Source organism: Oncorhynchus mykiss, chromosome 24 (genome assembly GCF_013265735.2).
Source record: "Oncorhynchus mykiss isolate Arlee chromosome 24, USDA_OmykA_1.1, whole genome shotgun sequence".
Taxonomy (NCBI): Eukaryota; Metazoa; Chordata; class Actinopteri; order Salmoniformes; family Salmonidae; genus Oncorhynchus; species Oncorhynchus mykiss.
In genome coordinates this window covers 3,022,949-3,047,501 of record NC_048588.1, presented here as the reverse complement: position 1 = coordinate 3,047,501, position 24,553 = coordinate 3,022,949, and the positions used below count along the sequence as shown (strand labels likewise).

General features: G+C 48.5%; 1 protein-coding gene across 1 annotated transcript in view; it reads left to right on the top strand.

Moving 5' to 3' along the window:
* map3k10 (mitogen-activated protein kinase kinase kinase 10) overlaps positions 1 to 24,087 on the top strand; it is a 44,692-nt gene extending 20,605 nt beyond the window's left edge. The window contains exons 2-11 of the mRNA XM_036961425.1: positions 16,021 to 16,201; positions 17,451 to 17,599; positions 19,408 to 19,583; positions 19,751 to 19,997; positions 20,269 to 20,391; positions 20,653 to 20,791; positions 20,965 to 21,077; positions 21,415 to 21,665; positions 21,909 to 22,437; positions 22,981 to 24,087. Of these exons, the coding sequence (XP_036817320.1) occupies positions 16,021 to 16,201; positions 17,451 to 17,599; positions 19,408 to 19,583; positions 19,751 to 19,997; positions 20,269 to 20,391; positions 20,653 to 20,791; positions 20,965 to 21,077; positions 21,415 to 21,665; positions 21,909 to 22,437; positions 22,981 to 23,393 (2,321 nt within the window). The 3' untranslated portion in view covers positions 23,394 to 24,087. The remainder of the gene's footprint in view (positions 1 to 16,020; positions 16,202 to 17,450; positions 17,600 to 19,407; positions 19,584 to 19,750; positions 19,998 to 20,268; positions 20,392 to 20,652; positions 20,792 to 20,964; positions 21,078 to 21,414; positions 21,666 to 21,908; positions 22,438 to 22,980) is intronic.
* Positions 24,088 to 24,553: the final 466 nt, after the last annotated feature.

Here is a 24,553-nt window from a genome sequence, read left to right as displayed (position 1 = left end):
CCCTTCGCACTCTCACATTGGCTCACAGCCATGCCAATCATTCTACCTGGTTGGCTCACAGCCCCGTCTGTCACCTACACTTTTAGCCAGTCCAAAACCCTTGGCTCAGAAATCCCCCTTCCCACCATATAGAAATTCCAACAGAGAAAATCTGGCACCCTATTTCTTGAAGAATGTTTTTCGATCTGGAACTTCAACTGAGGTGGGCAATCGCAGGTAAAATATGCTTCAGTGTTCTGCACTGTTAGACTTGTAGAACCAGCAGGTAGCAGTGTGGGGAGCTGGGAGGGATGCCGGGGAGCAGTGGGCTGTGGGGGGCTGTATAGTGGTGGGGGTGGGGGGGGGGGTTATTCGTTGGAGGCAACAGCTGTTCCACCCTGCAGGCTACACCTGTTCCTCTGTGGAGAGAAAGAGAGAGAGAGAAGGAGTGGGAGGGAGGGAGGGAGGGAGGGAGGGAGGGAGGGAGGGAGGGAGGGAGGGAGGGAGGGGGGGGAGGGAGGGAGGGAGGGAGGGAGGGAGGGAGGGAGAGAGGGAGGGAGGGAGGGAGGGAGGGAGGGAGGGAGGGAGGGAGGGAGGGAGGGAGGGAGGGATAAACTAAGAGAAGGAGAGGGAGAGACTTTTTATTGAATTTTTATTGAACCTTTATTTAACTAGGAAAGTCAATTAACAAATTATTATTTACAATGACGGCCTACCATTAAAATAAAAAATGTAGGCCAAAAAAAAACATCACGACAAAGAGAGACACCACAACACTACATAAAACTGTCCAGTTTGAGTGAATCTTTGCAGTTCGTTCCAGTCACTAGCTGCAGCGAACTGAAAAGAAGAGAGACCCAGGAATGTGTGCTTTGGGGACCTTTAACAGAATGTGACTGGCAGAATGGGTGTCGTATGTGGAGGATGAGGGTTGCAGTAGGTATCAGAACAGAGTTAATGGCAGAGAAAGCTTGTTGGACACTAAGAAAGCTTTGTTGTAGAGCATTTAAGACAATCATCTGCATATAAATGGATGTGAGAGCTTCGCTTCCTGCTGCCTGAGCTACACTATATATACAAAAGTATGTGGACACCTCATCAAATTGGTGGATTCGGCTATGTCAGCCACACCCATTGCTGACAGGTGTATTTCTGCCCTGCTAGAGCTGCCCCGGTACACTGTAAGTGCTGTTATTGTGAAGTGGAAACGTCTAGGAGCAACAACCGCGAAGTGGTAGGCCACACAAGCTCACAGAACAGGACCACCAAGTGATGAAGCACGTAGTGCGTCATCTGTTCTCGGGTTGCAACACTTATTACCAAGTTCCAAACTGCCTCTGGAAGCAACGTCAGCACAATAACTGTTCGTTGGGAGCTTCATGAAATTAGTTTCCATGGCCGAGCAGCCGCACACAGGCCTAAGATAACCATGCACAATGCCAAGAGTCGGCAGGAGGGGTGTAAAGCTCACCGCCATTGGACTCTGGAGCAGTGGACATTTTCTGGAGGGATGAATCATGCTTCACCTCTGGCAGTCAGACGGACGAATCCGGGTTTGGCAGATGCCAGGAGAACTCTACCTGCCCCAATGAATAGTACCAACTGTAAAATTTGGTGGAGCAATAATGGTCTGGGGCTGTTTTTCATGGTTTGGGCTAGGCCGTTAGTTCTAGTGAAGGGAAATCTTAACTCTCTGGGATATGTGGGACAGTAGCGTCCCACCTCGCCAACAGCCAGTGAAAGTGCAGGGCGCCAAATTCAAAACAACAGAAATCTCATAATTAAAATTCCTCATGCATACAAGTATTTTACAACATTTTGAAGATAGAATTCTCGTTGATCCAGCCACAGTGTCGGATTTCAAAAATGCTTTACAGCGAAAGCACCACAAACAATTATGTTAGATCACCACCAAAACACAGGAAAACACAGCCATTTTTCCAGCCAAAGAGAGGAGTCACAAAAAGCACAAATAGAGATAAAATTAATCACTAACCTTTGATGATCTTCATCAGATGACACTCATAGGACTTCATGTTACACAATACATGTATGTTTTGTTCAATAAAGTGCATATTTATGTTACGTTCAGTAGTTCTAAAACATGTGGTGATTGTGCAGAGAGCCACATCTATTTACAGAAATACTCATTATAAATGTTGACGAAAATTCAAGTGTTATACATGGAATTAGAGATATACTTCTCCTTAATGCAACCGCTGTGTCAGATTTCAAAAAAACTTTACGTAAAAAGCAAACCATGCAATAATCTGAGTACAGCGTTCAGACAACAAAGCAGCCAAAAAAGATATCCGCCATATTGGGTAGTCAACATTAGTCAGAAATAGCATTATAAATATTTACTTACCTTTGATGATCTTCATCAGAATGCACTCCCAGGAATCGCAGATCCACAATAAATGTTTGTTTTGTTCGATAATGTCCATCATTTATGTCTAAATAGCTTCTTTTGTTAGGGCGTTTGGTAAACAAATCCAAAAGCTCGTTCAGGTCCAGCCGAACGTCGGACGAAAAGTTCAAATAGTTCCGTTACAGCCCGTAGAAACATGCTAAACTAAGTATAGAATCAATCTTTAGGATGTTTTTATCATAAATCTTCTCCAACCGGAGAATTCATATGTCTATAGAAAAGCAATGGAATGAGAGCTAACTCTCTCGTGACCGCGCCTCAGAGCCTGTGGCACTCTTCCAGACACCTGACTCATTCCTTTCTCATTCGGTCCCACTTCACAGTAAACGCCTGAAACAACATTCTAAAGACTGTTGACATCTAGTGGAAGCCTTAGGAAGTGCAACATAACCAATATCCCACTGTATCTACAATAGGGGCTGAGTTTAAAAACTATAACCCTCAGATTTCCCACTTCCTGTTTGGATTTTTCTCAGGTTTTTGCCTGCCATATGAGTTCTGTTATACTCACAGACATCATTCAAACAGTTTTAGAAACTTCAGAGTGTTTTCTATCCAATACTACTTATAATATGCATATATTAGCATCTGGGATAGAGTAGCAGGCAGTTTACTCTGGGCACCTTATTCATCCAAGCTACTCAATACTGCCCCCCTGTCACCAAGAAGTTAACGGTACAACATACTACATACATACCACATTCTAGACGATTCTGGGATTCCAACTTTGTGGCAAGAAACTTTACTGTTTCAGCACGACAATGCCCCCGTGCACAAAGTGAGGTCATTACAGAAATGGTTTGTCGAGATCAGTGTGGAAGAACTTGACTGGCCTGTACAGAGCCCCGACTTCAACCCCATCAAACAACTTTGGGATGAATTGAAAGAGGAATGCCCTATAAATTGTCAAAGACTCCAGCCGCTGCCTCCCGGGTGGCGCAGTGGTTAAGGGCGCTGTACTGCAGCGCCAGCTATGCCATCAGAGACCAAGGGTTTGCGCTCTGTCGTAACCGTCCGCGACCGGGTCCGTTGGGCGACGCACAATTGGCCTAGCGTCGTCCGGGTTAGGGAAGGCTTGGTCGGTAGGGATGTCCTTGTCTCATCACACACCAGCGACTCCTGTGGTGGGCCGTGCGCAGTGCGCGCTAACCAAGGTTGCCAGGTGCACGGTGCTTCCGGGTTGGATGCGCACTGTGTTAAGAAGCAGTGCGGCTTGGTTGAGTTGTGTATCGGAGGACGCATGACTTCAACCTTCGTTTCTCCCGAGCCCGTACGGGAGTTGTAGCGATGAGACAAGATAGTAGCTACTACAACAATTTTACACTATGAAATTGGGGAGAAAAAAGGGGTAATTTTTTTTTTTAAGTCATAGACTGTTCTCTCTGCTACCGCACGGCAAGCGGTACTGGAGCACCAAGTCTAGATCCAAAAGACTCCATAACAGCTTCTACTGCCAAGCCATAAGACCGCTGACCAGTTAATCAAATGGCTACCAGGACTATTTCCATTGACACCCCCCCCTTCTTTTACGCTGTTGCTACTCAATGTTTATTATCTATGCATAGTCACTTTACCCCCACCTACACTACCGGTCAAAAGTTTCAGATCCCCTACTTTATCTTTGTTTGGACTATTTTCTACATTGTAGAATAATAGTGAAGATGTCAAAACTATGAAATAACACATATGGAATCATGTAGTAAACTAAAAAGTGTTAAACAAATCAAAATCTATTTTGTATCTGAGGTTCTTCAAATAGCCACCCTTTGCCTTGATGACATCTTTAAACACTCTTGGCATTCTCTCAACCAGCTTCATGAGGTAGACACCTGGAATGCATTTCAATTAACAGGAATTTCTTTCCTTCTTAATGTGTTTGAGCCAGTTAGTTGTGTTGTGACAAGCTGGGGGGGGGGGTATATATACAGAAGATAGCCCTATTTAGTAAAAGACAAAGTCCAGGAACAGCTCAAATAAACAAAGAGAAACGACAGTCCATCATTACTATAAGACATGAAGGTCAGTCAATATGGAACACAGTCACAAAAACCATCAAGCGCTAGATGAAACTGGCTCTCATGAGGACCGCCACAGGAATGGAAGACCCAGAGCTACCTCTGCTGCAGAGGATAAGTTCATTAGAGTTACCAGCCTCAGAAATTGCAGCCCAAGTAAATGCTTCACAGAGTTCAAGTAACAGACACATCTCAACATCAACTGTTCAGAGGAGTCGAATTTCTTCATGGTCGAATTTCTGCAAAGAAACCACTACTAAAAGGACACCAATAAGAAGAAGAGAATTGCTTGGGTCAAGAATCACGAGCAGTGGACATCAAACCGGTGGAAATGTGTCCTTTGGTCTGGAGTCGAAATTGGAGATTTTTGGTTCCAACCGCTGTGGCTGAACAGATGATCTCTGCATGTATATTTCTCACCGTAAAGCATGGAGGAGGAGGTATTATGGTGTGGGGGTGGTTTGCTGGTGACACTGTCTGTGATTTATTTAGTATTCAAGGCATACTTGACCAGCATGGCTACCACGGCATTCTACAGCGATACGCCATCCCATCTGGTTTGTGCTTAGTGGGACTATCATTTGTTTTTCAACAGGACAATGACCCAACACACCTCCAGGCTGTGTAAAGGCTATTTTACCAATAAGGAGAGTGATGGAGTGCTGCCTCAGATGACCTAGCCTCCACAATCCCCGACTTCAAACAAATTGAGATGTTTTGGGATAAGTCAGACCGCAGAGTGAAGGACAAGCAGCCTACAAGTGCTCAGCATATGTGGGAATTCCTTCAAGACCTTTGGAAAAGCATTCCAGGTGAAGCTGATTGAGAGAATGCCAAGAACTGTCTTCAAGGCAAAGGGTGGCTATTTGAAGAATATCAAATATATTTTGATTTGTTTAACACTTTTTTGGTTACTACATGATTCCATATGTGTTATTTCATAGTTTTGATGTCTTCACTATTAATCTACAGTGTAGAAAATAGTACAAATAAAGAAAAACCTTGAATGAGAAGGTGTTCTAAAACTTTTAGCCGGTAGTGTACCTGTACAGTACCAGTCAAAAGTTTTGACACACCTACGCATTTAAGGGTTTTTCTTTATTTTTATGATTTTCTATGAGTAGATGTCCACATACTTTTGGTCATGTAGTGTATGTTGGTGATGTAAATTGAGAAGAGTGTGGGGTCTTGGATCGAGCCTAGGGGTACTCCCTTGGTGACAGGCAGTGGCTGAGACAGCAGATGTTCTGACTTTACACACTGCCAGGCCAAAGACCCCTCAGAGACACCAATACTCCTTAGCCAAGCCACAAGAATGGAATGGTCTATCGTATTAAAAGCTTTGCCTAAGTAAATAAAAATAGCAGCACAACATTGCTTAGAATTGAGGGCAATGGTGACATCATCTAGGACCTTTAAGGTTTCAGTGTACATCCATAATCTGAGCGGAAACCAGATTGCATACCAGACGGAATACTATAGACATCAAGAAAGCCAGTCAGTTGATTATTTACACATTTTTCCAACACTTTTGATAAACAGGGCAAGATAGGAATTGGCCTATAACAGTTAGGATCAGCTTGAACTCCCCCTTTAAACAAAGGATGCAACATGGCTGCCTTCCAATTCCTGGGAACCTCCCCAGAGAGGAGAAACCGGGTTAAAAGGTCAGAGATAAGCTTGGCGATGATAGAGGCTGCAACCTTAAAGAAGAAAGGATCTAAACCATCTGACCCAGATGTTTTTTTTGGGGGGGTCAAAGTCTAAGGAGCTCCTTTAGCACCTCAGACTCAGTGACTGCCTGCAGGGAGAAGCTGTGTAGCAGGGCAGGGGAAAAAGAGTGAAATTATGGGAATGATGCAGACAATTCCATGGATAGAAGCCATAATCTATCTGCAATATTAAAGCTGATCTACTATTTGCAAAATAATAAATTAAAAGGAGACATGGCTGACTTAAATAGGAATCCTGACTTAATGAAGTGGTGGTTCAAAGAGCTCAGCCATACGCTCCTTGTCAGTAACAAGGACAGGAAGGGATGGGGACGAAGGTAGAAGTGAACGAAAGGTTGGAGGAAAAGAAAGTGAGGGTAGGGAATGATAGAAAGAGAGTAATGGAGGGATGATGACAGAGTAAGAGGGGGAAGAGGAGCATAGGGGTGTCCAGGTCAGTGAGGCCACTATGCTTGTTGCTAACTGGGTTGTCAACTCTGCCTAGTTCTCCCAGGGTCATCTCTCTGTCTCAGTCTCAGCTCCTTAGCTTCCTGTCTGACAGAGCACGACCTCTGCCCTGGTTACCATAACAACTGAGGTTGATGACACTGCACATTAAAGTTACTCCACACTAAAGTCAAGTAGACTAACTGGTTAAGCTGTGTAGCACTCACAACTGTCAATCCCATTTAATAGTTACTCATACAGTTGAAGTTGGAAGTTTACTTTAGCCAAATACATTTAAACTCAGTTTTTCACAATTCCTGACATTTAATCCTAGTAAAACGTCTCTGTTTTAGGTCAGATAGGATCACCACTTTATTTTAAGAATGTGAAATGTCAGAATAATAGTAGAGAGAATGATTTATTTCAGCTTTTATTTTCTTTCATCACATTCCCAGTGGGTCAGAAGTTTACATACACTCAACATACACATACACTGTTTGGTAGAATTGCCTTTAAATAGTTTAACTTAGGTCAAACATTTAGGGTAGCCTTCCACAAGCTTCCCACAATAAGTTGGGTGAATTTGTGGCCCATTCGTCCTGACAGAGCTGGTGTAACTGAGTCAGGTTTGTAGGCCCCCTTGCTCGCACACGCTTTTTCAGTTCTGCACACAAATTGTCTATGGGATTGAGGTCAGGGCTTTGTGATGGCCACTCCAATACCTTGACTTAGTTGTCCTTAAGCCATTTTGCCACAACTTTGGAAGTATGCTTGTGGTCATTGTCCATTTGGAAGACCCATTTGCGACATCTGACTGATGTCTTGAGATGTTGCTTCAATAAATCCACATAATTTTCCTCCCTCATGATGCCATCTATTTTGTGAAGTCCACCAGTCCTTCCTGCAGCAAAGCACCCCCACACCATGATGCTGCCACCCCTGTGCTTCACGATTGGGATGGTGTTCTTTGGCTTGCAAGCCTCCCCCTTTTTCCTCCAAACGGTCAGATGGTCATTATGGCCAAACAGTTCTATTTTTGTTTCATCAGACCAGAGGACATTTCTCCAAAAAGTACAATCTTTGTCCCCATTTTCAGTTGCAAACCGTAGTCTGAATTTTTTTATGGCGGTTTTGGAGCAGTGGCTTCTTCCTTCCGTCGATATAGGACTCGTCTTAGTTTGGATATAGATACTTTTGTACCTGTTACCTCCAGCATCTTCACAAGGTCCTTTGCTGTTGTTCTGGGATTGATTTGCACTTTTCGCACCAAAGTATGTTCATCTCTAGGAGACAGAACACGTCTCCTTTCTGAGCAGTATGACGGATGTGTGGTCCCATGGTGTTTATACTTGCGTACTATTGTTTGTACAGATGAACGTGGTTCCTTCAGGCATTTGGAAGTTGCTCCCGAGGATGAACCAGACTTGTTGAGGTCTACATTTTTTTTCTGAGGTCTTGGCTGATATCTTTTGATTTGACCATGATGTCAAGCAAAGAGGCACTGAGTTTGAAGGTAGGCCTTGAAATACATCCACAGCTACACCTCCAATTGACTCAAATGATGTCAATTAGCCTATCAGAAGCTTCTAAAGCCATGACATCAATTTCTGGAATTTTCCAAGCTGTTTAAAGGCACAGTCAACTTAGTGTATGTAAACTTCTGACCCAGTGGAATTGTGATACAGTGAATTATAAGTGAAATAATCTGTCTGTAAATAATTGTTGGAAAAATGACTTGTGTCATGCACAAAGTAGATGTCCTAACCGACCTGCCAAAACAATAGTTTGTTAACAAGTAATTTGTGGAGTGGTTGAAAAACGAGTTTTAATGACTCCAACCTAAGTGTATGCAAACTTTCGACTTCAACTGTATATAAATGTAATATAACAGACACAAGTACACAGATCACAGCACCTGTACATAGCTCATCTGTAAATAGCCCATCCAATCTACCTCATCCCCATACTGTATTTATTTATTTATCTTGCTCCTTTGCACCCCAGTATCTCTACTTGCACATTCATCTTCTGCACACCCTACCATTCCAGTGTTTAATTGCTATATTGTAATTATGTCACGCCCTGACCATAGTTTACTTTGTATTTTCTATGTTTTGATTGGTCAGGGTGTGATCTGAGTGGGTATTCTATGTTTCATGTCTTGTTTGTCTATTTCTATGTTCAGCCTGATATGGTTCTCAGTCAGAGGCAGGTGTTCGTCATTGTCTCTGATTGGGAACCATATTTAGGTAGCCTGGGTTTCACTGTGTGTTTGTGGGTGATTGTTCCTGTCCTTAGTGTTAGTTTGCACCAGTGTAGGCTGTTTCGGTTTTCATTACGTTTATTATTTTGCACTGTTTGTATTTAGATTCATGTTGCTATAGTCAATAAACATGGATCGTAATCTACACGCCGCATTTTGGTCCGACTCTCCTTCTCATCAAGAAAACTGTGACAGAATCACCCACCACAAAAGGACCAAGCAGCGTGTCAACAGGCAGGAGCAGCGCAATAAGGATTTCTGGACATGGGAGGAAATCCTCGACGGGAGAGGACCCTGGGCTAAACCAGGGGAGTGTAGCCGCCCAAAGGTGCAGCGGGAGAAGAAACAACAGGAGCAGCCCAAAGAGGAGTGCAGTATGGAGTATACGACTTGGGAGGAGATCGACAGGTGGGCGGCCGACCCAGGGAGAGTGCCGGAGCCCGCCTGGGATTCGATGGAGCAGTGCGCGGAAGGATATAGGAGAATGGAGTTTGCGAAGCAAGCAAGGCGGCGCGGACGGAGGCCCCATAGTCAGCCCCAAAAATTTCTTGGGGGGGGGCTCAGGGAGAGTGTGGCAGAGTCAGGAGCCAGACCTGAGCCAACTCTCCCTGTTTATCGTGAGGAGCCAAGGAGGAGAGCAGAACCAGAGCCGGTGTTGGAGGTGAGTGAAACAGAGACTGTGAAGGAGTTAATGGGGAAATTGGAGGAGAGAGAAATGAGGGAGTTGCTGTGTTGGTGCATTTTGCATAGAATTCGCCTGACGGAACGTGTCAGGGATTTGATGGCACCTGGGTTAGCGCTCCATACTCGTCCTGAGGTCCGTTTTAGTCGGCTGGTGAAGTTGGTTCCAGTCTCACGCATCAGGCCTCCTGTGCCCATCCCTAGCCTTGCACGTCCTGTGCCAGCACTATGCATCAGGCCTACAGTGCGCCTCGCCTGTTCAGCGCAGCCAGAGCCTCTCTCATCTCATGCGCTGCCGGAGTCTCCCGCCTGTTCAGCGCAGCCAGAGCCTCTCTTCTCTACTGCGCTATCGGAGTCTCCCGACTGTTCAGCGCAGCCAGAACCTTTCTACTCTCCTGCGCTGCCGGAGTCTCCCGCCTGTTCAGCGCAGCCAGAGCCTTTCTGCTCTCCTGCGCTGCCGGAATCTCCCGCCTGTTCAGCGCAGCCGGAGCCTCTCTCCTCTCCTGCGCTGTCGGAGTCTCCCGCCTGTTCAGCGCAGCCAGAACTGCCAGTCTGCATGAAGCAGCCCGAGCTGCCAGTCTGCAAGGAGCTGCCAGTCTGCAAGGAGCTGCCAGTCTGCAAGGAGCTGTCAGTCTGCATGGAGCAGCCTGAGCTGTCAGTCTGCATGGAGCAGCCTGAGCTGTCAGTCTGCATGGAGCAGCCTGAGCTGTCAGTCTGCATGGAGCAGCCTGAGCTGTCCGTCTGCATGGAGCAGCCTGAGCTGTCAGTTTGCAAGGAGCAGCCAGAACTCTCAGTCTACATGAAGCAGCCAGAGCTGCCAGTCTGCAAGGAGCTGCCAGTCTGCAAGGAGCTGCCAGTCTGCAAGGAGCTGCCAGTCTGCAAGGAGCTGCCAGCCTGCAAGGAGCTGCCAGCCTGCAAGGAGCTGCCAGTTTGCAAGGAGCCGCCAGAGCTGCCTGTCTGCAGGATGCCGCTAAAGCTGCCAGCCTGCAAGGAGCTGCCAGCCTGCAAGGAGCTGCCAGTCTGCAAGGAGCTGCCAGTCTGCAAGGAGCTGCCAGCCTGCAAGGAGCTGTCAGTCTGCATGGAGCAGCCTGAGCTGTCAGTCTGCATGGAGCAGCCTGAGCTGTCCGTCTGCATGAAGCAGCCCGAGCTGTCAGTTTGCAAGGAGCAGCCAGAGCTGTCAGTCTACATGAAGCAGCCAGAGCTGCCAGTCTGCAAGGAGCTGCCAGTCTGCAAGGAGCTGCCAGCCTGCAAGGAGCTGCCAGCCTGCAAGGAGCTGTCAGTCTGCATGGAGCTGCCAGTCTCCAAGGAGCCGCCAGAGCTGCCTGTCTGCAGGATGCCGCAAAAGCTGCCAGTCTGCAAGGAGCCGCCAGAGCTGCCAGTCTGCAAGGAGCTGCCAGAGCTGCCAGTTAGCATGGAGCAGCCAGGGCCGCCAGTCAGCATTGAGCAGCCAGTCAGCATGGAGCAGCTGGAGCTGCCAGTCGGCATGGAGCTGCCAGTCAGTATGGAGCAGCCAGAGCCGCCAGTCAGCATGGAGCAGCCAGTCAGCATGGAGCAGCCAGAGCTGCCAGTCAGCATTGAGCAGCCAGTCAGCATGGAGCAGCCAGATCTGCCGGTCGACCAGACTCTCCCAGATCTGCCGGTCGACCAGACTCTCCCAGATCTGCCGGTCGACCAGACTCTCCCAGATCTGCCGGTCGACCAGACTCTCCCAGATCTGCCGGTCGACCAGACTCTCCCAGATCTGCCGGTCGACCAGACTCTCCCAGATCTGCCGGTCGACCAGACTCTTCCAGAGCTGCCGGTCGACCAGACTCTCCCAGATCTGCCGGTCGACCAGACTCTCCCAGATCTGCCGGTCGACCAGACTCTCCCAGATCTGCCGGTCGACCAGACTCTCCCAGATCTGCCGGTCGACCAGACTCTCCCAGATCTGCCGGTCGACCAGACTCTCCCAGATCTGCCGGTCGACCAGACTCTCCCAGATCTGCCGGTCGACCAGACTCTCCCAGATCTGCCGGTCGACCAGACTCTTCCAGAGCTGCCGGTCGACCAGACTCTTCCAGATCTGCCATTCGACCAGACTCTTCCAGATCTGCCCGTCGACCAGACTCTTCCAGATCTGCCAGTCGTCCAGACTCTTCCAGATCTGCCAGTCGTCCAGACTCTTCCAGATCTGCCAGTCGTCCAGACTCTTCCAGATCTGCCAGTCGTCCAGACTCTTCCAGATCTGCCAGTCGTCCAGACTCTTCCAGATCTGCCAGTCGTCCAGACTCTTCCAGATCTGCCAGTCGTCCAGACTCTTCCAGATCTGCCAGTCGACCAGACTCTTCCAGATCTGCCAGTCGACCAGACTCTTCCAGATCTGCCAGTCGACCAGACTCTTCCAGATCTGCCAGTCGACCAGACTCTTCCAGATCTGCCAGTCGACCAGACTCTTCCAGATCTGCCAGTCGACCAGACTCTTCCAGATCTGCCAGTCGACCAGACTCTTCCAGATCTGCCAGTCGACCAGACTCTTCCAGATCTGCCAGTCGACCAGACTCTTCCAGATCTGCCAGTCGTCCAGACTCTTCCAGATCCGCCAGTCGACCAGATTCTCCCAGATCCGCCAGTCGACCAGATTCTCCCAGATCCGCCAGTCGACCAGATTCTCCCAGATCCGCCAGTCGACCAGGATCTGCTGAAACCGCCAGCCAGCCAGGTTCTGGTAGTTTCTACTACCTGCCTGGGCTTCTTCTCAGTGCTGGGCTTCTTCTCAGTGCTGAGCTACCCATCTGTCCCGAGTTACCTCTGTCCCGAGCTGTCCCTCTGTCCCATGTTATCATTGTGGTGGGTAACCTATTTAGGGACGTTTAGGAGGGGGATTAAAACTGTCATGGAGTGTGGTCCACGTCCAGTGCCAGAGCCGCCACCGCGGACAGATGCCCACCCAGACCCTCCCCTATAGGTTCAGGTTTTGCGGCCGGAGTCCGCACCTTGGGGGGGGGGGTACTGTCACGCCCTGACCATAGTTTACTTTGTATTTTCTATGTTTTGATTGGTCAGGGTGTGATCTGAGTGGGTATTCTATGTTTCATGTCTTGTTTGTCTATTTCTATGTTCAGCCTGATATGGTTCTCAGTCAGAGGCAGGTGTTCGTCATTGTCTCTGATTGGGAACCATATTTAGGTAGCCTGGGTTTCACTGTGTGTTTGTGGGTGATTGTTCCTGTCCTTAGTGTTAGTTTGCACCAGTGTAGGCTGTTTCGGTTTTCATTACGTTTATTATTTTGCACTGTTTGTATTTAGATTCATGTTGCTATAGTCAATAAACATGGATCGTAATCTACACGCCGCATTTTGGTCCGACTCTCCTTCTCATCAAGAAAACCGTGACAAATTACTTCGCCACCATGGCCTATTTATTGCCTTACCTCTCTTATCCTACCTCATATGCACATGCTGTATATAGACTATTCTACTGTATTATTGATTGTATCTTTGTTTATTCAATGTGTAACTGTTGTTGTACGTGTCAAACTGCTTTGCTTTATCTTGGCCAGGTCGCAGTTGCAAATGAGAGCTTGTTCTCAAATAGCCCACCAGGTTAAATAAAGGTGAAATAAATATAAAATAAAAAACACTGCTACATAATAATAGTACAGCCTTAAACGTTTGGACTTTTCTCAAACTCCCTTCCACCTCCAGTGTGTATCAGCCACCTGTACTTAACATAACCTGTTGTCATGACTAACCTTAACAAAGCACTCTCTCCGTTTTGGTAAACAGCTGACGGGGCTGGAGGGACGGGGCTGGAGAAATGTAACCACTCTCAAATTCATAGACAGAGCTATGGATGCAAAGAATGACCCTCCATGTAGAAATGGCAGATGGCCCCCTTTAAAGGCTGATCACTAAGGTTAAGTCTCCACGGTTAGCCTTTATCAGGCCTCTGTGTAAAGATTGACTCACAGCATTCCTCTGCTCTCCGATGAGGGTCAGGGTCCAGTGGCTGGGGATGGGGGGTGGAGGGAAGGAGGGATCAAGGGAAAGAACAAAGGGGTGGTTCAGGTCTGGGCTGTGGCGGAGGAAGGTAATGGGCACTAGAAAAATGTTGATGGCACTTAGTCTTTTTCTGGGTGCCAGTAACTGATGTCGACATTATTGCCATGCAGGACGTGAATACTTTACCACTTAGTGAATAATATGTATGAACAGGAACAGCGCTGTGTTGTTTTTCAAGTTTCACTACAGTAGAAGTGTAAATACTTCAGTATTTGTATAAGCTGTTAGTATGCTTACGCTGTGAAGAGTTGTGCTGGAGCGGAAGACATGGGGACAACATGAGAGCTAGTGGAGAGCAGGTGCCTCTGCTTTGATCACAGATATCTGTAAACATGATCTCTCTCTCTCTCTCTCTCTCTCTCTCTCTCTCTCTCTCTCTCTCTCTCTCTCTCTCTCTCTCTCTCTCTGTCTCTGTCTCTGTCTCTGTCTCTGTCTCTGTCTCTGTCTCTGTCTCTCTCTCTCTCTCAAGCTCCACTGAGATACACAGACACAAACACTAGCACGCCCCACCTGTGTGCACACTGTGACGTACAGCGCACATACTGTAGTCAGACACCAAAAGCAATGCTGTGTTAAGTCAAACACACACATTTATGGACTCTGACAGACACAGACACACCCTCAGTTTCACATGCAAACAGACACATTCGTGCCTCGCTCCCTCTCGCTCTCTCCCTCTCCCTCTCCCTCTCCCTCTCTCTCCCTCTCCCTCTCCCTCTCCCTCTCGCTCTCTCTCTCTCTCTCTCTCTCTCTCTTTCTCTCTCTCTCTCTCTCTCTCTCTCTCACTCACTCACTCACTCATTCACTCTCTTTCTCTCTCTCTTTCTCTCTTACTCTCTCTCCATCTTTCATAGGCACACACACACACGCACACGCACGCACACACACACGCACGCACGCAAGCACACACGCACGCACACACACACACACACACATACACACACACGCACACGCACACACACGCACACACAAACACACAAGGCCCATCCAGCAATGGGAAGACAACTGTCCCTCACAGGGAGAGAGACAGTTGGTATTGAAATAGAAAAAGAGAGCTGGGGGATGACAATGGCTTATTATCAATGTCAGCAGCCATCCCCTATTCCCTGTCCCTCAGATGAGACTTGGGTGGAAGCTACACACACACACACGCATGTGAAACATAACAAGCACATGAAGAACACATGCACACACATACACTCGCACAAACGCACAAACACCAATGTGCATGTTGACCGACAGACAGGCAATATTGCCTAAGTGCTCTTGTGACATATACAGTATGTCATCATGCCATTGAACCCAGAACATTGTTGATTGACCTGAAATAAAATGTGAGAATGGTATTTGATGAAGAGTGGAGCCATCGGGAGATTAACAAAAGCACAATATATAGTCATGCCTTGAACAGTTGAAGACTCAATATAGACTGTATGTACTGTACTTGACATGACCTTTTAGTTGTGTGTGTTTGGACATTAGCTGCCTGTCAGCACAATAATGAATCTTAGAGGCACACCTGTGTCACGTGAGCCAGGTCTCTCTCTCTCTCTCTCTCTCTCTGTGTGTGTGTGTGTGTGTGTGTGTGTGTGTGTGTGTGTGTGTGTGTGTGTGTGTGTGTGTGTGTGTGTGTGTGTGTGTGCGTCTAAACAAAGACTTCGCTGTGTGCTGTGCCTCTCTCCGCCTCCCTTTGCATACGCCTGTAGATAAGCAAGTGCAAACCCCCTCCTCCCTCCCTCCCTCCCTCCCTCCCAGCACTGTGGACAGTGTACACTCCAGATATTTCCATAGCCAGCCCTCACGCGGAAATGGAGGAGGAAGTGCAGGGAGAAGAGAGGACAGGAGATTGTTGATAGGCCAACGCTGGGAGTCCAACAGGGGGAAAAGCGACTCACCCAAGTCACCTAGAGACTTTGGAATGATTGCTTCGTTGTGTGGAAATTCTCAAAACGGAGGTGCTGGGTATAGTGCATAACGTCGGTGAGGCAGAGACCTGAACACTGATGTGACCATACCTTTAGCCAATAGTGCTATATATTGAGTGTAGACCTGAGGAAAATACAGGTTGATGACAGATATGGCCTACAGCCTATTAGAGGAATATGGCCAGGTGACTAGGGTCAGATACTGGCTAATAATCCCCAGGTTGCACTGCCCTTGAACCACACACTTAACCTGAATTGCTTTTGTCAATAACCACACCTTCTATCTATGTATGTGATGGTAGGGTGTGCTGTTTAAAGTGCTTTGGATAAGGGCCTCTGCTGAAGGACAGGTTGTAGTACAGCTCGTGGTCTGCATGACGTACACTGTACCTTTACTCCTCCAATCAAACTCGACCCATCTCTCTCTTTCTGTTCCTCTCTCCCGTCTCTCCATCGCTCTTTCCCCCTCACCCCTTCCCCCTCGCTCTTCTCTCCTCGCCACCTTCCTCCCTCTTTCTCTTCAGTCTTGATCCTGGAGCCCATTGAGAGGGAGGATCTGGGTGGCAGGACCCTGAAGATCACAGATTTTGGCCTGGCACGGGAGTGGCACCAGACCACCAAGATGAGCGCGGCGGGCACCTACGCCTGGATGGCCCCCGAGGTCATCAAACTCTCCCTGTTCTCCAAGAGCAGCGACGTCTGGAGGTACAACACTCATGTAAACTGTACCGTTTGTTGTTACTGTGGGACATGTCGTACACACAGCACGGTGCACGTGCAACACCCACAGTCAGTGGCTAGTGTCCTTGTTCTTTCAATAATTCAACTATTCATACCCTCAGGGAAATTTACTTCCTCAATATATAAACTCAGCAAAAAAAAAGAAAAAGAAACGTTCTCTCACTGTCAACTGCGTCTATTTTCCGCAAACTTAACATGTGTAAATATTTCCATGAACATAACAAGATTCAACAACCGAGACATAAAAACTGAACGAGTTCCACAGACATGTGACTAACAGAAATGGAATAATGTGTCCCTGAACAAATGGGGGGTCAAAATCAAAAGTAACAGTCCGTATCTGGTGTGGCCACCAGCTGTATTAAGTACTGCAGTGCATCTCCTCCTCATGGACTGCACCAGATTTGCCAGTTCTTACTGTGCGATGTTACCCCACTCTTCCACCAAGGCACCTGCGGACATATCTTGTGGGGAATGGCCCTAGCCTTCACCCTCCGATCCAACACCTCTGGTGAGACAAAACCGCGACTTGTCATTGAAGAGCACTTTTTGCCAGTCCTGTCTGGTCCAGCGACGGTGGGTTTGTGCCCATTGTTGCCTGTGATGTCTGGTGAGGACCTGCCTTACACCAGGCCTACAAGCGCTCATTTCAGCCTCTCTCAGCCTATTGAGGACAGTCTGAGCACTGATGGAGGGATTGTGCGTTCCTGGTGTAACTCAGGCAGTTGTTGTTGTCATCCTGTACCTGTCCCGCAGGTGTGATGTTCGGCTGTACCGATCCTGTGCAGGTGTTGTTACATGTGGTCTGCCACTGCGAGGACGATCAGCTGTCTGTCCTGTCTCCCTGTAGCACTGTCTTAGGCGTCTCACAGTACGGACATTGCAATTTATTGCCCTGGCCACATCTGCAGTCCTCATGCCTCCTTGCAGCATATGTTAGTGTCTTAACGACCTTTCCACAGGTGCATGTTTATTAATTGTTTATGGTTCATTGAACAAGCATGGGGAAACAGAGTTCAAACCCTTTACAATGAAGATCTGTGAAGTTATTTGGATTTTTACAAATTATCTTGGAAAGAGGGTCCTGAAAAAGGGATGTTTCTTTTTTTGCTGAGTTTAGTAGGTAACATAAAGTTTGTGTTAAGTTAATATATTAATAGCCTGTACAATCATGACCAGTGCCAGTGATTTGAAGCTGTACCCCCCCTCTCAGTTTCGGGGTGCTGCTATGGGAGCTGCTAACAGGAGAGGTTCCGTACCGTGAGATAGATGCGCTGGCCGTGGCGTACGGAGTGGCCATGAACAAACTGACCCTGCCCGTCCCCTCCACCTGCCCCGAGCCCTTCGCACTCCTGCTGGCTGGTAAGAACCAAGATGGCTTCCTGTCAGCCCAATTTCACCTATTGATTAGAACCAAGATGGCTTCCTGTCAGCCTGTCAGTCTATTATTGTTGGTGGTCAGAGTGAGACTACTGTAGGTTCCCCTCCCAGTCAGCCAACTGGCGATTTCGTAGGCTCTTGCTCCACTTCTCTCTCCACTATTCCTAAAGCTCTTTCTCGCTTCATCCCTCTCTCCCTCTCCTTTGTCTTATCCCCGTTCATCCTTTAATCTCTCCTTTGTCACCCCTCTACCGTGTCCGCTCTCTGTTTTTACTGCTCTCTCTCCCCTCTTTCATCTCCTCTCTCTTTTACTTCAGCCCATCCTTGGACTTGAAATATCATCTGTCTGTCTATAAACAATGGTTTGGGATCTGAGGGCAATTGGTGCTACATAGCAATGGGGTCTGTTCAGTGGTGTAGGTGGTGGGGAGACGTGTACATCTAGAAGACAACCACTGTACTTGGTTATTTTGAGAATTTACACTACCGTTCAAAAGTTTGGGGCCACTTAGAAATGTTCTTGTTTTTTGAAAGAGAAGCACATTTTCTGTCCATTAAAATGACTTCAAATTGATCATAAATACAGTGTGGACATTGTTAATGTTGTAAATGACTGTTGTAGCTGGAAACGGCTGCTTTTTAATGGAATATCTACATACAGAGGCCCATTATCAGCAACCATCACGCCTGTGTTCCAATGGCACGTTCTGTTAGCTAATCCAAGTTATTCATTTTAAAAGGCTCATTGATCATTAGAAAACCCTTATGCAATTATGTTAGCACAGCTGAAAACTGGCCTTCTTTAGACTAGTTGAGTATCTGGAGCATCAGCATTTGTGGGTTCGATTACAGGCTCAAAATGGCCAGAAACAAAAACCTTTCTACTGACACTCGTCAGTTTATTCTTGTTCTGAGAAATGAAGGCTATTCCATGCAAGAAATTGCCAAGAAACTGAAGATCTCGGAACAACGCTGTGTACTACTCCCTACACAGAACAGCGCAAACTGGCTCTAACCAGAGTAGAAAGAGGAGGGGGAGGCCGCGGTGCACAATTGAGCAAGAGGACAGGTTCATTAGAGTGTTTAGTTTGAGAAACAGACGCCTCACAAGTCCTCAACTAGCAGCTTCATTTGTCCTCTTGCTCAGTTGTGCACCGGGGCCTCCCACTCCTCCTTCTATTCTGGTTAGAGCGTGTTAGCGCTGTTCTGTGAAGGGGTAGTACACAGCTCGGTACGAGATCTTCAGTTTCTTGGCAATTTCTCACATGGAATACCCTTCATTTCTCAGAACAAGAATAGACTGATGAGTTTCAGAAGAAAATTATTTGTTTCTGGCCATTTTGAGCCTGTAATCGAACCCACAAATGCTGATGCTCCAGATACTCAACTAGTCTAAAGAAGGCCAGCTTTATTGTCTCTTTAATCATCACAACAGTTTTCAGCTGTGCTAACATAATTGCAAAAGGGTTTTCTAATGATCAATTAGCCTTTTAAAATTATAAACTTGGATTAGCTAACACAACGTGCCACTGGAACACAGGAGTGATGGTTGCTGATAATGGGCCTCTGTACACCTATGTAGATAATCCATAAAATTTCTGCCGTTTTTAGCCACAATAGTAAATTACAACATTAGCAATGTCTGTACTGTATTTCTGATCAATTTGATGTTATTTTAATGGACAGAATATTTGCTTTTCTTTCAAAAACAAGGACATTTCTAAGTGACCCCAAAACTTTTGAACGGTAGTGTACATTTAAGCCATATTGACTCCTCTCCCCATCCCCAGAGTGCTGGAGCCCTAACCCCCACAGTCGCCCGTCCTTCACTAGTATCCTCATGCGGCTGCTGGCCATCGAACAGTCGGCCATGTTTCAGATGCCCCTGGAGTCCTTCCACTCTCTGCAGGAGGACTGGAGGCTGGAGATCCAGCAGATGTTTGACGAGCTCAGGGCCAAGGAGAAGGTGAGAAGAGCCCCCACGGTCACGTGGGTATGTTGTCAACATCCCCCACAAAGTGCAAGTGGGAAAGTGCCGTTGCCTTGGCAACGTGAATGATCCTCGACAGGGTGTTATGTTGTTGTAACACCACATCTACATTTTGTTTTATATTCCCCTCTCCTCTCCTGTAGGAGTTGCGTTCCTGGGAGGAGGCGTTGGCTCGTGCGGCCGAGGAGCAGAGGGAGCAGGAGGAGCAGCTGAGGAGGAGAGAGCAGGAGCTGGCTGAGAGAGAGATCGATATCGTGGAGCGTGAACTCAACATCATCATCCACCAGATGTACCAGGAGAAGCCCAGGGTCAAGAAGCGCAAGGGCCACTTCAAGAAGAGCAGACTGCTCAAGCTGGGCAGAGATAGCAACAGCATCAGTCTGCCCTCTGGTGTGTGATGGAGGGTATTGCACCCAAGCACTTATCCTATTACTTGAATAGGGCATCATTCTTTTTTCTTTCTATCCTTATTAGGATTGCAAAATTACAGTAACTTTCCCAAAATCCACAGCTTTTTAAGAAAGACCGGTTGGAGGGTTCACGGATTCCGGGAATCTTCCAACCAGGATTTCTGTGAAACCAAGCAATTTGGTGGAAAGTTACCGGAATTCTTGCTGCCAATCATTTGACTGTAATCCCTCCCTGTTGTGTATGTACACAGGTTTTGAGCATAAGATCACAGTGCAGGCGTCTCCGAGCGTGGATAAGAGGAAGCCCCAGGGCAATGAGAGCACCACACCTCCAGCCAGCCCAGGGGTCATACCCCGCCTCAGGGCCATACGACGTGAGTTGATCTGCGGGGGAGACAGGGACAGGGGTTGAGGGGGACTGGAGGACCGAGGACACACCAAAAAGTTAACACCGGTTATTCAATTGTGGGGGATGGCATTGTCTCAATATAATTCAAACCAATGTTGTGGATTCCCTCCCTAGATCTGGTATTCAAGTGGATAGAACTGCATTTTGTTATGCTCACGGCACAACGGGAGTTTGTTGATGATGTGTGGTGTTGTAATGACAATAACTGTGTTATTGAGCCCCTCAGTGACGCCCAGCGATGGCAGTAAAACGTGGGGCCGCAGTGCCGTGTGTAAGAAGGAGGACCTGGCAGCTAGCAAAAAGAAGGGACGCACCTGGGGCCCCAGCTCCACCCTCCAGAGAGAGAGACTGGGCGGAGAGGACAGGTAACAGTCATGGTCCAAAAACAGCCCCTTGATAGCCCCATTCCCTTACCTGCCTGCTACCCTTTCAGATTTGTTTCATTTGCACGTCAGAATCATCTCTGAACATTATTCTGGTTAGTGTTTGGTGTATGGTACCAGTTAATACTATTGACCCAATCTTCTTCGTCTTGCAGGTTGAAGTCGCTGGGCGACGGATGCAAGGTGTGGTCCTCTAGTGCCCCGAATCTGGGCAAGTCTCCCAAACATGCCCCCATGACCGCCGGCTTCTCTAGCCTCAATGAAATGGGTGGGTCTCTTCATGTATCACCATTTCTGCAACAGAAAAGAGGTTGCGAAACATACCGTGGATACAAAATCTGTCGGATTCGTGACTGATTGAAATGCTTTGTTCTCCTTCTCACTCTCTCTCTCTCTCTCTCTCTCTCTCTCTCTCTCTCTCTCTCTCTTTCTCTATCTTTCTGTCTCTCTCTCTTTCTCTATCTTTCTGTCTCTCTCGCCTTCTCTATCTTTCTGTCTCTCTCTCTTTCTCTATCTTTCTTTCTGTCTCTCTCTCTTTCTCTATCTTTCTGTCTCTCTCTCTTTCTCTATCTTTCTGTCTCTCTCTCTCTCTCTCTCTCTGACAGAGGAGCACTGTGAGCTGGAGGAGTCGCCCGGGTCTCTGATGCCCCCAGAGCCCAGCAGTAACGGGTCTGTGGAGGAGGGAGGCCCCTCGTTGGGCGGGGCAGGGCCCGGGATGGGGAGCGGGGTGGGTTACCAGGACTCTGTGCGGCGCTGCAGCCAGAGGAAGAAGAGTGACCTGCTGCTGCTTGGCTGTGCCTCCCTACTGGCCTCTGTAGGTCTGGGGCTGGACCTGCTACAGCTGGGGAGACTACAGGTACTGTAGGGAGGGAAATGGGTCTGTAACACACCCAGAAGGACAAAATGACCCAAACCATGGGAAGAGATCCTGAATCCTGCCACCTGCTGTAGAGATGATCTTTATACACTGAATAAGGGTTTACACTCGACACCAGGAAGTTTACAAGTTCTAGTGTGTGTCAGTTGGCAAGATGCAACCGTAGATTGTAAGGTAGATGCCAGTAAGAACTGACCAGTCTCCATGTGTGTGTGTGTCTAGGTCCAACAGGACGAGCAGGACCTTAGAGAGGAGCAGCGCAAGAAAAAGGACAGCATTTTCCAGCGAACGGGTCGCTTCCGTCGCAGCACCTCTCCCCCGAGCCGCGCCCTGTCCCTCTCGCTGTCCCGCCGCCGCGACTCTACTCTCCCCTGCACGGACCCCTCTCCCTCCGTCACCCTCCTCTCCCTCTCCTCCCTCTCAGACTGCAACTCCACCAAATCCCTCCTTCCCTCGGACCTTGAGGACTTGGCGTTGACCCCCGGAGTGGGCGTCTCCCTCCCTGCGGCGCCTCCCGTCCCCTCCGTTAACCCCCTCCTGGATCTGAGGGCAGAGAGCTTCAAGAGGGAGCCCAACCAGTCCCTCACGCCCACCCACGTGTCTGCAACCATGAACAGGGGGCACAGACGCACCCCCTCTGACGGGGCGATACGCCCCCGCGCCCAAACCCTAGGGCACCGCAGGACCCCCTCGGACGGCAGCATGCCCATGCCGCCCCCGCCAGGGCCACCCACCCTCCCCCTACATGCAGGTGAGTGTGTTGGGAAAGCATGATGTCACTAGGAGCTTTAATTGAATTGAATTGAAGAAAAGGAAGCAATACACTGTGTACAAAACATTAGGAACACCTGCTCTTTCCATGACAGAGACTGACCAGGGGAACCCAGGCGAAAGCTATGATCCCTTATGGATGTCACTTGTTAAATCCACTTCAATCAGTGTAGAGGAAGGGGAGGAGACAGGTTAAAGAAGGATTTGTAAGCCTTGGTACAATTGAGACATGGATTGTGTATATGTGCCATTGAGAGGGTGAATGGGCAAGACAAAAGATTTAAGTGCCTTGAACGGGGTATGGTAGTAGGTGCCAGGCGCACCGGTGTATCAAGAATGGTCCACCCTCCCAAAGGACATCCAGCCAACATGACCCAACTGGGGGGAAGGGGGTTACAATTAAACCTAAAATAAGACATGGCCTGTCATGGCCCATCCCTGTTAACCAAGTGTTCATATTGTTCTCCCCTGTTCTCTCCCTCTTCTCTCCCTCTGGTATCTGTATTTCTCTCTCTTCTCTCAGGTTACAGGGAGACCCTGGACATCCCCCGACTCTCTGACCCCTCCAGCCTCTTCCCAAGGGTCCTCCGCCGCAAGGCCCCCGCTCCGCCTGTCCCTGTCCCGGTCCTGGAGCCCCTGACCATCATCAGCCCCTTGGAGAGGCCCAAGACCCTGGAGTTCGCCCCCCGGCCTCGGCCCACCCCAGCCAGGGTGCGACCGGACCCCTGGAAACTGGGCTCCCTGTCCAGGACCCTGAGCTCATCCCCGGGCAGCAGCTGTGACAGTCCCCTGGGCTCTGGAGACAGCAGTGCCAGCACCGGCGCGGTCAGGCCCAACCTCATGGACATGGACGTGGATGGACAGGATCTGGACGGCACCGTGCCCCTGTGTGAACAGCACCAGGCTGCACAGCTCTGTGGACAGAACTACGGCTAAGCCACACTCTGCAACATTACTGTATATGGGCAACACTACTCCTAGTGCACACTTCAAAGACTCCTTAGTACGCCCACTTTATTCCTGGTAGCCAATCCCTTTGCGAACAGTACTTCTCCTAGTGTCCACTCTGAAGCCCACTTGTGCGGGCTGTACCTCTCTCCTGGTGGTCACTCCTAAGCCTTGTGCCCTCCTAGTCTCATAGTGCTCCTAGTACACACCCAAGCATCCGGGACAGAACTTGTCTTAGTGTCCCTCCCAAAGCCGCCCAGTGTGGGACAACATTCCTCTAAGTGACCACTCCGCAGCCTCTAGAGTCCAAACCTTTAGTGCCCTAGTGACCAGTGTGCCCTCCTATCCTTCCGTATATATTACCCGTCCTCCAAAAAGGAACATGTAAGCCATTACGCTTCTAGGCAGACACTTCTAAGTGCTCATCTCTATCCATCATTTCCTGTAGTAGGGACTCGTTCTGCTTCACCACTCCGTGGACTCTCTGCCTCTCTCGACACAGGTGTCATGTCTGTCTCTGCTCTCTCCTTCCCCAAAGACTAGGGCTGAAGCTTCGCCAGCGGCCAACACTTCACACCTCTCATCAGGGTTGGAATCATTGTACGCTGACTCTTGGGAGTGCCCTTGAAGTGTCCATGTTAATAGTTGTTTTGTGTGTGGGGGGGGGGGGGGGGGGGGGGGGGGGGGGGGGGTGCCCTGATTTGTTATGAGAGCACCTCTGGGTGCCATGTGAACCCTGCTGCCCCTCTTTCGTATTTACATGTAGTCAATGGCAGGTCGATGCTCCAATCCTGAGCGACTTCCAAATCAGTGCGTAAGTTGCCCTCTTATTGAGCGTCCCCTTCTATAGAACTAATGTCCACCTCCCTCACCTCCACATAGCATCTTGCTGTATAGGGATGGTCTCTGTCCTGCCCCCTCTCCCCAAAGGCCGTGACAGGAACAGGGAAGCCATTTTAAGCTCCACAGCACAATGGACAGGACTTTGCTTCCTCAGCCCTGTGTAGGCGAATGAGTTTGATTCTTCTCCACGCTTGAACCATTCCAGCCATAACCTGCTTAGCACAACATTTTCTATTGGTTTGGTCGAATTGTGGGTCTGTATGGGTGCACTCTGTGTGCGCGCGCACGCGTGCTTGTGTTTTGTG